The sequence below is a fragment of the Myripristis murdjan genome, chromosome 6 (assembly GCF_902150065.1).
Source record: "Myripristis murdjan chromosome 6, fMyrMur1.1, whole genome shotgun sequence".
Taxonomy (NCBI): domain Eukaryota; kingdom Metazoa; phylum Chordata; class Actinopteri; order Holocentriformes; family Holocentridae; genus Myripristis; species Myripristis murdjan.
The window spans coordinates 29,039,288-29,052,560 of NC_043985.1; the positions used below are offsets into that span (position 1 = coordinate 29,039,288).

Below are 13,273 nucleotides of genomic sequence, written 5' to 3' on the forward strand. Positions count from 1 at the left end.
AAAAAGCTGCTGACTCACTCGTCATCTAGTTCTGCTAAAACAAAAGTGATTTTACATTTGCTTCCTCAACAAGGACAATATGCTCACTTGAGGCATGATTCCAAACAAACAAATAAGGCTTTTGATTGTGCTTTATAAAGACTGAGTGCACCCTGGGAAGCCCCACTTAGCCCAGCGGTGGAAGAAGTACCCCATGTATACTGCGACTACATTTTCCCTGGCCTTGCTGCCTGCAGCTTGAGGAAGAGGTTGAGAGGACACTAGGTTTTTATGTGCGGTAATCCATCCACCCAGCATGCTCGCTCTCAATTTTCACTCTCCTAGTTTCATTTTTATCTGCCTGAGTCCATCCCCTCTCTCTTTTGAAATTCCTGCCTCCTTTCAGCCTCCCTGCTTCCTATATTTTCCCTTCTCCTCACCTCCATTTCCTAAATTTACCCCTTTCATCTCTCCACACCAATAGCTCATCCTCATTCAATCTCATTCCTTACACCTTATTCTCTGACTTTCCTTTCCTCCAGTCCTCTGTCTCCATTAACCATAAAAAATTCTCACAATCAGATTTTTTTCTACTTCTTTACTTTTCTTAAATTATAACAATAAGGAGAGTTTCTTGCACTTTTAGCACAACCCTAAAACATTTCAGGTACCCCACATTTTACTGATCAGTTTTACTCTAAGTAAGAACTTCAGAGCACCTGTGAGCGCACTTCATCTTTGATAAGCCATCTTTTGCTAATCCCCACACATTTACATCAAAAAAGTGATGAACTGGCTGCAAAACTGAGAATATGGCACAGCTATAAACACAGAAAACCTGTCACATACTGGAAATGAAACATCAGAGAGACACTCACATTCAGGCGGTCGAACATGTCGTCCCCAGGTTCCTTATTCTCCATGAACAGTTTAAGATTCTTGAAAACCTGAGAAGACATGAACAGAAAATAGGACTAGGCAATATACAGATACTGTACTGACATTTTTTGTAAGGGTAGATATTGCCACAGATTTTGGATATTGTAATACTGTGATGTTATCTTGTCTTGGTTGCATTACAGTGAATGGATGCAATTTTCTGGGAGCAATAACAGACATTCCCATTCAAATCAACATAGCAGGCCATTTTTATTTGAACTGTTGTCATTGCAGAGAACTGATCACTGTAACTTCTGCATAAACTTCTATATAAACCAACTCGCAGTAGGTTGCAGACTCTGACCTAAACCTAGACCACCTAGACTCACCTGCAAAACCTCACCTCTCTACTGTTCGCTGGAAAGCGGAAATCAAAATATCATTTGCAAGTATTTCAACATTTAAGTCACAAATGGGACGCTCTCTTACTTGGCATACACCTGCAGAAGAAAATACAGGGTGGTGTCTTCATGCGAGCATTAATTTCTCCTTATTTTACTCAGAACTACATGCTACTGCAGGTCAGAAATGTATAAGACAGAAAGGTCAGTGAAAGCTGCAGCTTCACTTTGTGGAAGTAACTAGATGCAGCCTGTCATAGTAAATGATCATAATATCCACATTACTAATGACCATTTATCAAAGTCTCATGTGTAAATAAATACCTTATAAAAGCATCAACAGCCAACCCTACAATATTGTCACAATACTGATCTAAAAAGCTACTCAGTCAAAGATATCGTGATGTTTGATTTTGTTCTTTCTGCACAGCGCCACAGACACAGTGCTGTCAAAGGGATTTGTAGCTTCATCATAATTGCTTAAAACTGAAATTTTAAATCAGCCACTAGCTTGCGGCTTGTACTTCTCCAGCCTGGTGTCAAATATTTTGCTCACTAGCATGTGAATTAGGTCTAGTGGATTTTTTTTTATGGAGATGGCAGATAAATAACCCCACTATGCTGGGGTCATTCACTGCCAAGCTTACTGGCCATTTGGGAAGAGGACATCTTCTACATCCTAATGAGGGCACGTTCACTCAACAAATAAACTCTTTATGAATATGCTAGGGAGCGTAACATTGTGCATATTTTATTCAGCTTTCATTTGCGACAGCCAAATCCAGACTTGGCCTGACATATGCTATCCTGTTGTGATCCCCAACGTGTGGTTGGTGGCCTGGTTAACTGAAAGTGGTAGGTGGAGGGCATGCAAAAAAACACCAACGATGAAAGTGTAGTCGGTGAAATGTTAAATTAAATGGAAAAGAGACTCAACTCACAATTAAACCTTCAAGACTGAGTGTTGGATCCTCAGTGTAGTGGATCATAAAAGAGAGCTAAACGCCCCCACTGCTGGAATGTACTGGTAGTGCCAGTTGGAATGACCTATAAGTGACCCCACTTGTGTCTACTGATTAAAATTCCCAGAATACGCACTGAAGAAGGGCATCTTGCCTGAAACGTGTATAGAAATTTTAAAAAGTCAGACCAGGGTGCTGTCCCTCTCTCTTTTTTATAAATTAAATGGAGAAAAGTGACATGTGGCAGCAGTATGTTAAATTTGACTAGCTAGCAAAACATCTGAAATACGACTTACATACAGTGGTACACCACAGACACAGTGTGTGCAGGCATGTGTGCATGTATGTAATTCCACCGTGAAAAAGACTCTATTGCCAGTGTCTAGAGCCTGACTTCATCACTTCTCAATCTCTGTGTTGCCAGACTAGAAAAAACAGCACAATTATATCTGACATTTCCAACAACTCCTTGGGTTTCAATGCTGCTCGCTTCTCCAAATAAACTAGCTAAAATATGCAAGACACCAATTAATAGCAGCAGATGTCGTGCTTTAAAAACACACACTGATACACACACACACACACACACACACACACACACACACACACACACACACACACACACAGATGCATGGCAATTTCTCCTCAGCAAATAAATAATTAAAAATAAAGTAAAGAGCAAGTGCTTTCAGAATGAAAATGTAAATCAGGGAATCTCAGGGAAGCAGAGACACCAAAGTGAGCTTGCCTAATTGGTTTAGTGATGTGTCAAAAATAAAAAAAAAAATACTAATAGACCAAACCTCTGCAGTGTGTGTGCGCACGCACCCATCACTACCTGCTTCTGCACAAGCAGATGTTTTTCACACTGTTAGTAGGGTTGGGTATCGTTTCAATTAAACCGATTCTGCTTATCAATCTGGTTCTCATCAAATTTTAGTTCCACTTCCAATATTTTTTGATAGAAAAAAAAATTCAAGAACAACAATTAGCCTACCTTTATTCTTGGACTATTTAGGTTATAATCAGTATGTTGTCACCTGTGACAGGAAGGGTTCTTTTTCCCTTTATTTATAAAAGTAATTATCGTTTCTTATTAGGGATGATCAACAAAAACAATTACAAACCAAAACTTCTTTAAATAAATAATGGAAACACATAACAAAAAAAATTAACAAAATATTCAACGGGCAGTTGTTATGGAAGCAGCAACAATGTCCAAGAGTGAATATCTGCAATACAAAGCCAACAATTCTTCTGAAGAAAAATCAGCATGTCGGCCTTGTCAGGAAGGATGTGTGATCTCTCTGGGCTGATTGCTGATTTCCAGCAGGAGAGAAAAGCCTCTCACTGGGAGCAGAGAGACAAGTATGAGAGGGCTGGGTCTGAAAGCAAAGGATGTGTGTCTATCCTGTTGTACCACCAGAGAGCAGGGTCCTCAGCGGTCATTATCAGCAGCATGTCCCTATACACCTCCAGTTTATTTGTCTTCTCCCAGATGGACAAGGTGGTGGTCTGAATCAGGGTCCTCTTCAGATCATCATCTTCTGCCAAAAGTTCCTCCAAGGGAGCCATCTGGCCTACTTAGAGAAGAAGGAGAAGAAGAAGAAAAAGAAGAAGAAGGAGAAGAAGAAGAAAAAGAAGAAGAAGGAGAAGAAGGAGAAGAAGAAGAAGAAGGAGAAGAAGAAGAAGGAGAAGGAGAAGAAGAAGAAGAAGAAGGAGAAGGAGAAGGAGAAGAAGAAGAAGACGACAAATACACTTAAAATTTATTCATTTACAAGGTTTAAATCTGAGATGAAAATCAAAACAAAGAAAACACAGGATTTTTAAGACAATCACATCAAGTGTAATTACTCACCGGTACAGTACCATTCTCCCTCTCCTCCCCTCTCTACCCTTCGTCCAGCTGGACTGTCCCCATGTCCCTCTCACTATCACCAAGCTCTGTCAGCTGCAAGTGTAATAATAAGCAATTAGACTAGACAAAGGAGTAGCACAGGACATGATGCAGGAGATGAGTATTTGATAATTAAAAGTCTAAATTCAATTCACATTATTGAATACCTGCTCTTTCTCTAGGAAGTGCTGCCGGTAATTTGTCCTTGACCCGGTCCCAGACTGTCATCATCCTCCAGTTTATGCTTAAAGTCAGGATCCACTGCAGTTATCTCTCAATGAAAGGCCCTGACACTGAATACAATTCTTCCTCAGAGTGCTACTTTCTTTTAATTATTCTTTTATCTGATATCACTTCTTCTTCCTGTCTTCTTTAGAGTGGACACAAACATTGTATCTCCATCTTGCACTGATGCTCCCTCAGCTTTTGCAGCATGGGAGGGTATGAGGATTTGGCCCCAGGTGGGACTCTTTCTTTTGTCCCTCTCCATTGGTTTTGTCAGCTGATCTGATGATGATTTTGATAGAAGGATACTGCTCAACACACCTCTCAAGCATGAGGGAAAGAGAGTTCCAGTGTGTTGACGTTGAGAAGGACAAAGTGCAGGTCTACAACACACACAAAGTTAATAGCATCATTGTTTATCTAATACTGAGACATAGACAATAATACCTGATATTAAACTTAATGATGAGAAATGATCCTTACTCAGAATGTGGTGGTTCTCTCAGAGCACAGTGGTCATAGATGACTTTTTCATCCACACGATCGCATCCCGGGTACGTCAAGATTTTGAGCCCCAAGTTTACGTGCATGTGTGAAACAGCCTATTTTAATGATGTGCAGCTTTGTTTTTACTGCCACATCCATGTCGGATGAGTTATCCATTCTGAGATACAACTTCACCCCTTACCCTGAAATCATCCAAACTGTCCCTAGTTTCCTCAGCTACCACCGCCCCATTTGTGCTGTGTAGACAGCTTTTGTTTTAAGGACTTTCTGATCCATCCTTCCCTCGGTGATATAATGTGCCATAACTGTAATGTAATAGTCTGGACAAGTAAATGCTTGTCCAGCCATCACTGGTAAGTGCCACTTTGCTGACCTTTTCCAGATCTGATTTTATGTTTTATTTTTCTAGGCTGTACCAGGCTATCCCTGGAGGAATGGTTGTATGTGGGATTTAGAAATTTTACACTCATATTATAATGCTACACCCACTATGGGGTAGACCTAATCTTAGTTTACTGTAGACTATAACAGTTATTCTGTCAGCTGTTTCTGATGTGCTATGAGAGGAAAATATCAAAGAAGGCTTAAGTCCATGGATTTTTCTGTGAATAACAAGATATTAATGATGCATTTTGCAGACCTAAACAGGGGAGACTCAACCTTAGCAAAGGGATTTAACCCCTTCACCACACATCTTGTCACCACTTGGTGGCATTCATCCACTTTCTCCTCACTCATCTGCCCTTTCATGGACAAAGCGAAGAGTTTCTGTCGTAGATGTGGGTCTCTGGGGATGAACCTGTGGCAGAGAGGTGCTGTCTGAACCCTTATCTAAGAAAATAATCTGTACAAATTGTTCATTTACCTTCAATACAAAAAGGCAGATGTCGGTTCATCTGACATCCTGACTGATGTAAATGCTTCATCATACTGAAGGTGTTCCCTCCCTTGCATGTAATATCCTTACTGCTGGTGCTGCATTTGGCTGTGCTGTTATTTTTTTAGTGATGCCAAGACAAACTTGTGAGTGTTTGCTGCAGTCAGCCATGGTCCATGATGTTAACACAAGTGTCTCTTCTCACCTGATTTGTTCATGTACTGCATAACAAAACATGTTGTTAGGTCCACGTAGCAGGTCCTGGCAGCTAAGTGCAACTTTTATGGACTGTAAAACACCAGTACAGTTTATACTCAGGAGCACGACTGAAAGAATGCCAAAGTACAGTATGAAAAAGTTAGGAACCAATAAGTAGAATCGAAACGCACATGTCAATGCACTGTCAATGTCTTATCCAATCTCAGTTTTGGGAATTTGGAACCCATTCCAACTTGGAACTGGTTGTTGATACCCAACCCTAGCTATTGGGCCATCTCATGAGATCATTCAAATAGTATTCAGATTAGGGACGTCCCGATCACACTTTTTTGCCCCTGAGTCCGAGTCCGAGTCCTTTGATTTTGAGTATCTGCTGATACTGAGTCCCAATCCGATACTTTAAAATATTTCCAAATGGCAGACATTTGAGACACTTGTCTTGTCAGTTTTTCAAAACCGCTTTCTTAGCTTAATACCCGTGACCAGCTCCCTGCCACTGATGCATGAAGGCACACCCACTCATAGAAATACAGTGCTAGAAGCTTTGTTGCCCACTCCGTGACATTGAGTATGTGGCGTAGGGCTGACGCGACTAGCTCTAGTCTGTATATTTCTATGCGCCCACTCTCCGCACATGTGTAGTGTTTACAACATGGACGTGACATTACGCGACATTACATTAACTCATTGGCTGCCACTGACGTCTATAGACATCAATTCAAATCCAAACGTTGACTGCGAAAGACAGCATGCGACGTCAATTAGACTGGCGAAGTTTGTGTGAATAGTTTAAGCTTGTATCTGCATCAGAAAGGATAGAGATGATAGAGAGAAGGCAGAGAGGATAGAGAGAAAAATGTTGCAACGTCACAAATCGGACAAGTTTAGGCAGGTTACGCTAGAACAGAGTATGTGTCGCCGTAATTCTAGTAGTAAGACGGTAGCAAACGTGAGAAAGGATTCTTCGAATTCCAGTGACTCTGATGGTTACCATGGAGACGAGTGATCTAGGCAAGTGAAGCCACGGAGACTAATGTTGCATTCCAGGCACCATCTAAAAAAAAAACAAAAAAACACTGACCACCAACCCATTTTGTCATGATGATGGCACTGATGGTTCATGTGGCCATTCCCTGTCTCATCAATGATTACTTTAGTGTATGAATGACCTTTTTTAATTAAATCAAAAGTATTATGCATATGGAACATCTTGGTGATGTACATGATGCATTCAAAATGACATGATTCCAACATCAGTTCACAGCCTTTGTTGTGTGTAATGTTCCAAACTATTCAGTTGAGCAGAAATGTCATAGCACTAAAACAAACAAACAAACAAACAAAAACACTATATTTTAAAATATACAACCACATGGATTAGAGTCCATGATCAAATTCTACATAGAACCTCAGTGGGTAGTGAAGGTGAGAGTGCAGAGAGATGGACAATCATGTAATTAGTTACTGGTGAGCAGACATGTTGTGTTGTGGTCCATCTTCCTCTCTAGAGGTTAGAAATGGAAATTCCTCCCTTCCATTCCTGTTAGATTTTATTCCAAATGACATTTAGCAGTGATCTGCGGATTTCTCAGGGAATTGAAGATGCTAAAATATGCAAAGAACTAATTAATCTGAGGTAATGTGTTGCTTTTGAATATACTCATTTAAATAATTACACCCTCTTCCAAGACACAAAACATTATTCACTGTCAGGTGCTAACATTTCTCTTTCCATCTCTAAAATTGAGACTACTATGGGCTGACACCAGAGAAAAAGATGGAAGTGTCTGCACTCATGCATGTATGTGTGCACACACACGCACACACACGCACACACACACACACACACACACACACACACACACACCACACACACACACACACACACACACACACACACACACACACACACACACACACACACACACACACACACACACACACACACACACACACACACACACACACACGTTTGATGCAATGGGTACAGATGAAGGTAGATGGAAAAAAAAAACAAACAAAAAAAACTGTTCCCTGACTCATGCTGTTTTCCTGTAATGTAGTGTTGACTGTCTGAATGGCATCGCTGACAACAACTGTAATATGTAAATTAGTTCGTTCTTTTATTATACCCATGTTGATAGAAGAAGTGTTTGTCATGTAGACTTAAGCACAGAAGAAGTAGAGACACCACCAAAATAAACTCCACCTGCCAAAAAGCACGACTGTAAAGCAACACCAATTGAACATTCCACTTGAAATGACTTATACTGAATACAATTACATGTAGAACATTATGATTCATGCCCTTAATTTCATTAAGAGAATAATCTAACTAACCTATTATAAATGTATAGTGGAAAATAATGTTGTGCAAATAATCATTTACAAGCTCATTCTGTAATATCAGTCATTTACCCCCCTTTTAATTACAGTGACATTTTAACTGCAGTGGTATTTCAATGTCTGCTTGTGGTAAACTCTACTTTCCTTTCCAATATCTGCTGCTGAGACTTGAGAGGCAAGATGGTTAATGTAAACACAAAGAGGCCATGAACCTCAACAGTGAGTTGAAGCTACACTGTGAAAGACCTGCAAGTGTCAAAAATCTGACTGCCATGCTTAGTGGTATCACTTGTCTTTACATGTCAAAACAACCCTTAAATGATGAGAAACATCACTGCATCCCAGATCTTAATCCTAAAGTACTGAACATGACCGTGATTGAACTAACAGTAATGGCATGCAACGACATACTGCACCTCTAGCTTGACTACAGCACTGTCACAGTTCCATTAACATCTCTGTATGGGTGTGCTGCTGTAAACAATGCAACGAACCTCTAAGGAAGTTAACAATGTTTTCTATAATGAACATGAATGCATGAAAAAACATCATACTAAAAGGGCAAATGCTGTCTTTTTTTCCAAGCTTGTGCTAATTATTTAGGTCACCTTTACCATTTACATGATTCTTAGCAATGGCTGCACCCAGTCTTTGTCAGACTTGGTTTAACTAATTTCTATAGCAGTGGTTCTCAAATGGGGGTTGGAGAACTGCAGGAGATACATGCGATTATTTAAATGTGACTATAAAAAAAAAAAGGTAAGTATTAAAACTTAGTTGTAAAAAATGAAAATCTAAGTTTGATAAACCACATTTTATAGTCAGTATTCCCCCTGGGTCCTAAAAGAAGTCAAATCTGTGCGTTTCTGCTGCCGTAGTCGTCGAGCGAGAACATTTGTTTGATATGACGAAAAAAAAGGGGGTTTGTGGTTGAAACTTAGCAGTGATACAGCTGAAAACAAAGAGACAAAACTGAAAAAGCAAAAACAGAGCAAACAAAATATCATCAGTACCAGGTTGTTGTTTCACACACTGATGGAGCTTTATTGGGCCTCTTTATATAGGATATACAGTGTTACTAAAAAAAGAAAATGGCCACCACATAAGTCATCTTAGTTACAAATACTGTCACATTTATTATTTTTTTTTTTTTCTTCTTAATGGTATAGCCTAAGTGGTAGAATTAGTGAAGTAAGCAGTTAAATTCAAGTTCCTTTTGGTATTAAAATATTAATAACTTTAAAGTGATGAAAAACAAGGAAATGTTACTGTGTAATTAGATACAGTACAGGCCAAAAGTTTGGACACACCTTCTCATTCAATGCGTTTTCTTTATTTTCATGACTATTTACATTGTAGATTCTCACTGAAGGAATCAAAACTATGAATGAACACATGTGGAGTTACTGACTTCTGCACAACACAACTGATGGTCCCAACCCATTGATAAAGCAAGAAATTCCACTAATTAACCCTGATAAGGCACACCTGTGAAGTGAAAACCATTTCAGGTGACTACCTCTTGAAGCTCATCGAGAGAATGCCAAGAGTGTGCAAAGCAGTAATCAGAGCAAAGGGTGGCTGTTTTGAAGAAACTAGAATATAAAACATGTTTTCAGTTATTTCACCTTTTTTTGTTAAGTACATAACTCCACATGTGTGCATTCACAGTTTTGATTCCTTCAGTTAGAATCTACAATGTAAATAGTCATGAAAATAAAGAAAACGCATTGAATGAGAAGGTGTGTCCAAACTTTTGGCCTGTACTGTACATCACAGCACATATAAAAATACTGATATCTAATTATAAAAAACAAACTTAGATATGAATGGAGATGACTGGTAAAGAGGCTATATCTCAAAATTAGACTTACATTGTCCTTTAAGGGTTCATTTTGGGTTAAGCTGTTAATACACACATTTGATACATAGCTGCTCAGTCTCCCTGCTGCCATGAATAAAGCAGTTGAGAGAATATCCCTGACTACCTGTGGTGTCTCATCCAGACAGAACAATCTGCCAGCAAAAAAAGTATGAAAAAGGTACAGCCACCAGCTATGCCCTCCCTCCCTCTGAGTTTATGCAGACAGCATAAACCTAAAATGAAAGGAGTAAGTCTTTTATATGCCACAGTAACCAATTTAATATCAAAGTAAGCCAGGCACCTTAACCAAATTTCTCACAAACAGAGCAGGAGGTTAACCGGGTTATTCTAACAGAGTGATGACAGTTGCATGCATCGACTCCAAACCAAGCTGCTCCAGTAACCGGGTTACGAATAAAATTCTCTGTGCATGTAAACACAGCCAAAGAGAAGCAGAGTACAGCAGCGGGAATCAACAGCTCTAAGAGACAGACAAATTGAACACCCGCAGCCATGGGAATCCAATCTAACAGCGCCCTGAGGACATTTCTCCTCACACTCTGTGCATATGTATGCAAGTGACCTTCTCCTCAGGGTATTTTGCCAAAGACCCAAAGGGCAAAATTTAGATTATTAGAGAGAAAGATATTGGTTTTATATCACAATAAATTGCTACTACTTTGGTGTCCTTAGCTGATGCCTATTATAATTGAACAGTGAAAGGAATAGCATTGTATAAACACTGAAGCAGTTAGCATCAAATTTGTATTTCCATACTTTTTGAAGTGCGGTGCGATGATGAATCTTTGAGTGTGCATGTGTCTTTGCTCTACCTTCCTGATGACTGGGACCTTGTTGTAGTAGCGGATGGAGTCTTTACCCAGGAAGTCGAACTCCACCACACACTCATTCCCGTCCAGCTGCTCGTGCAGGGTGATGTGCTCAACGCGCAGCGAGCAGCAGCCCACTGTGTCTGCCGTCTCCCCTTCCTCCTTCTCGTTACCTGCTCTCAGTGCCAGCTTTGCGGGGTCAGAAGAGTACAGAGATAAGTACACACTGAATGGACATTCATATGAAGTGCATGCAAAAATCATTCAGCACATTCACTCCTTCTCCTCCTATAGTGCTCATACAGCAATTGTGTCAGTCAAATGACAACTAAGCATACTACATATCAAGCCAAAATACAGAACTGAAGACTAAATAAAACAAAGCCATGTCAGAATTGAAATCAACTTCAGCCATGGTTAATTTGATGTGCTGGAAACTGCTGCACTAGCATATTACATTTCAGCCAATACCAATCACTGAACGAATCTATCATATTTCACTCAATATAGATTAAGATAATTAGTTTGGGATCATTGAGGGAATTTTTTTCCCCTCCATTTCTTTCTTTTTCCTACTACATGAGAAAAAGAAAGGTCATCAAGATGCCTTGCTGTGATTTCCAACATGTTGCACTCAGCAATTCTCTAAGTCATTCTGTGATACCAGCGTCCAATTTTAATCTGGTGTATAAAAATGTAAAATTTGTCTTGTGGTCCCTGCATGCTTGAGTTAGAGATTTCCCTTAAGTGCCAACTATGTGTGAGAACAGGTGTTTGAGTGAATGAGAACTTGTTTAACAAACTAAAAGATTAGAACATCCTGATTGGAAAGCCTTTTGTAGGCATACGATCCACTGTGTATGAGCAGCTTCATTACAAAAGTTTTGCAGCAGGAGATATTCAATTCTAAGCTAGTGAGATCCTACGCATTTACACTGTCATTCAGTTTTTCCCATCTGGCTCGTGCCAAAATATAGAAGCTGATAAGATTCGGTGCATGTTAGACAAAGGACAATATGCTAAGACGAAGGACAAGGTCTGGAGCATATGAGTGGTTCTTAATGATTTAATTGTGGGAACAGGACTATTGTCTCAGCACTACTGTATAGAGTAATAAAGTATATTAGAGAAACTGCTGATTTGTGGCATCCCCAGTAACACAGAGCCAGACCTTATCTATGAAGTAGAGGGCCACAGCTCTCTGACGCGTGCCCATCTGTTTGGACTTGAGGTCCTGGTGGTACTGGCTGCGGATGCCTTCCACACAGGATTTGAGTTTCCGAGCGATCTCATACTTCTCCCAGTCCTTCTCACCCTGCAAAAGTGAATATGAAATTCAGGCAAAAATTGATTCGTAGCCCTAAAATCATTAGGATTCAGGATGGAAGATGTTTTTATACAAATTAACAAAAATATTGAAATGCACATGCCTACACAACTATAATAATGACTGATTGAAATAGAGCCAAATGGTGACATTCTGCTTGCCTGCCCTTTCCTGGTGGCTGAATATTGAAACCCAGACATAACCAAACTCAACAACACACATGCGTGCGCGCGCACACACACGGAGTCATGGAGACTAACAGTAGAATAACTTAACCTTTACAAATAAGGGAATGCAGAGGAAGACAGAATGAATGAAGAGAAAGAAAGATTTACGAAGGGAGGAAAATGAGATTTGATACACATATGTAACAACATGTAATCTTTTTAACACATGAACACAAATGAGCTGTCATTCACTCTCAAAACTGTCATTAAAGACATCTGCTTCTGTTTTCACAGCTTATTGAATGAGCTGCGAATTTGCTGACAAATGAAAAATCTGATTATTTTGTGTCAATGTCATCCCCAAGTGAATGTTGCTGTGAGAGAAAGCCCGAGGTTGTGTGAGTGAATTGGGCAGGGAATTAGAATACTGAATTTGATTTTCCACTATCTAACTTCTCCTCTGGTGGAAGATAAGACGTTACGCTGTACACTGGTCACAGCCATGACACACACACACACAAAATATGGTTGATACTGATGATACACTGTCTGAACATACAAGCCTCAAGTTCTAAAAACAAGTGTTAATCAGTGACAACAACAGTGCTGAGGTGATATAAACTCTGATTGTTTTGAATTACTTAAGGAAATATTACCTGAAATCACAGACAGGCTTTGACATAAAGCATTGTGTTTAAGCTGTAAACCCTCTGAATTCTCCCCAGCACTGAGGAACTAAAGTTAAGTTGAAGCTCAACTGGCTGTCAGGAGCAGGAGTATTTAACTGTCACCA

At 39.8% G+C, this 13,273-nt stretch overlaps 1 protein-coding gene across 1 annotated transcript in view; it reads right to left on the reverse strand.

Annotated features, from left to right (window-relative positions):
• LOC115360941 (DNA topoisomerase I, mitochondrial) overlaps positions 1-13,273 on the reverse strand; it is a 35,644-nt gene that overhangs the window by 6,537 nt on the left and 15,834 nt on the right. The window contains exons 13-15 of the mRNA XM_030054143.1: positions 12,158-12,301; positions 10,990-11,175; positions 858-926 (exon numbers count right to left, since the gene is read on the reverse strand). Of these exons, the coding sequence (XP_029910003.1) occupies positions 858-926; positions 10,990-11,175; positions 12,158-12,301 (399 nt within the window). The remainder of the gene's footprint in view (positions 1-857; positions 927-10,989; positions 11,176-12,157; positions 12,302-13,273) is intronic.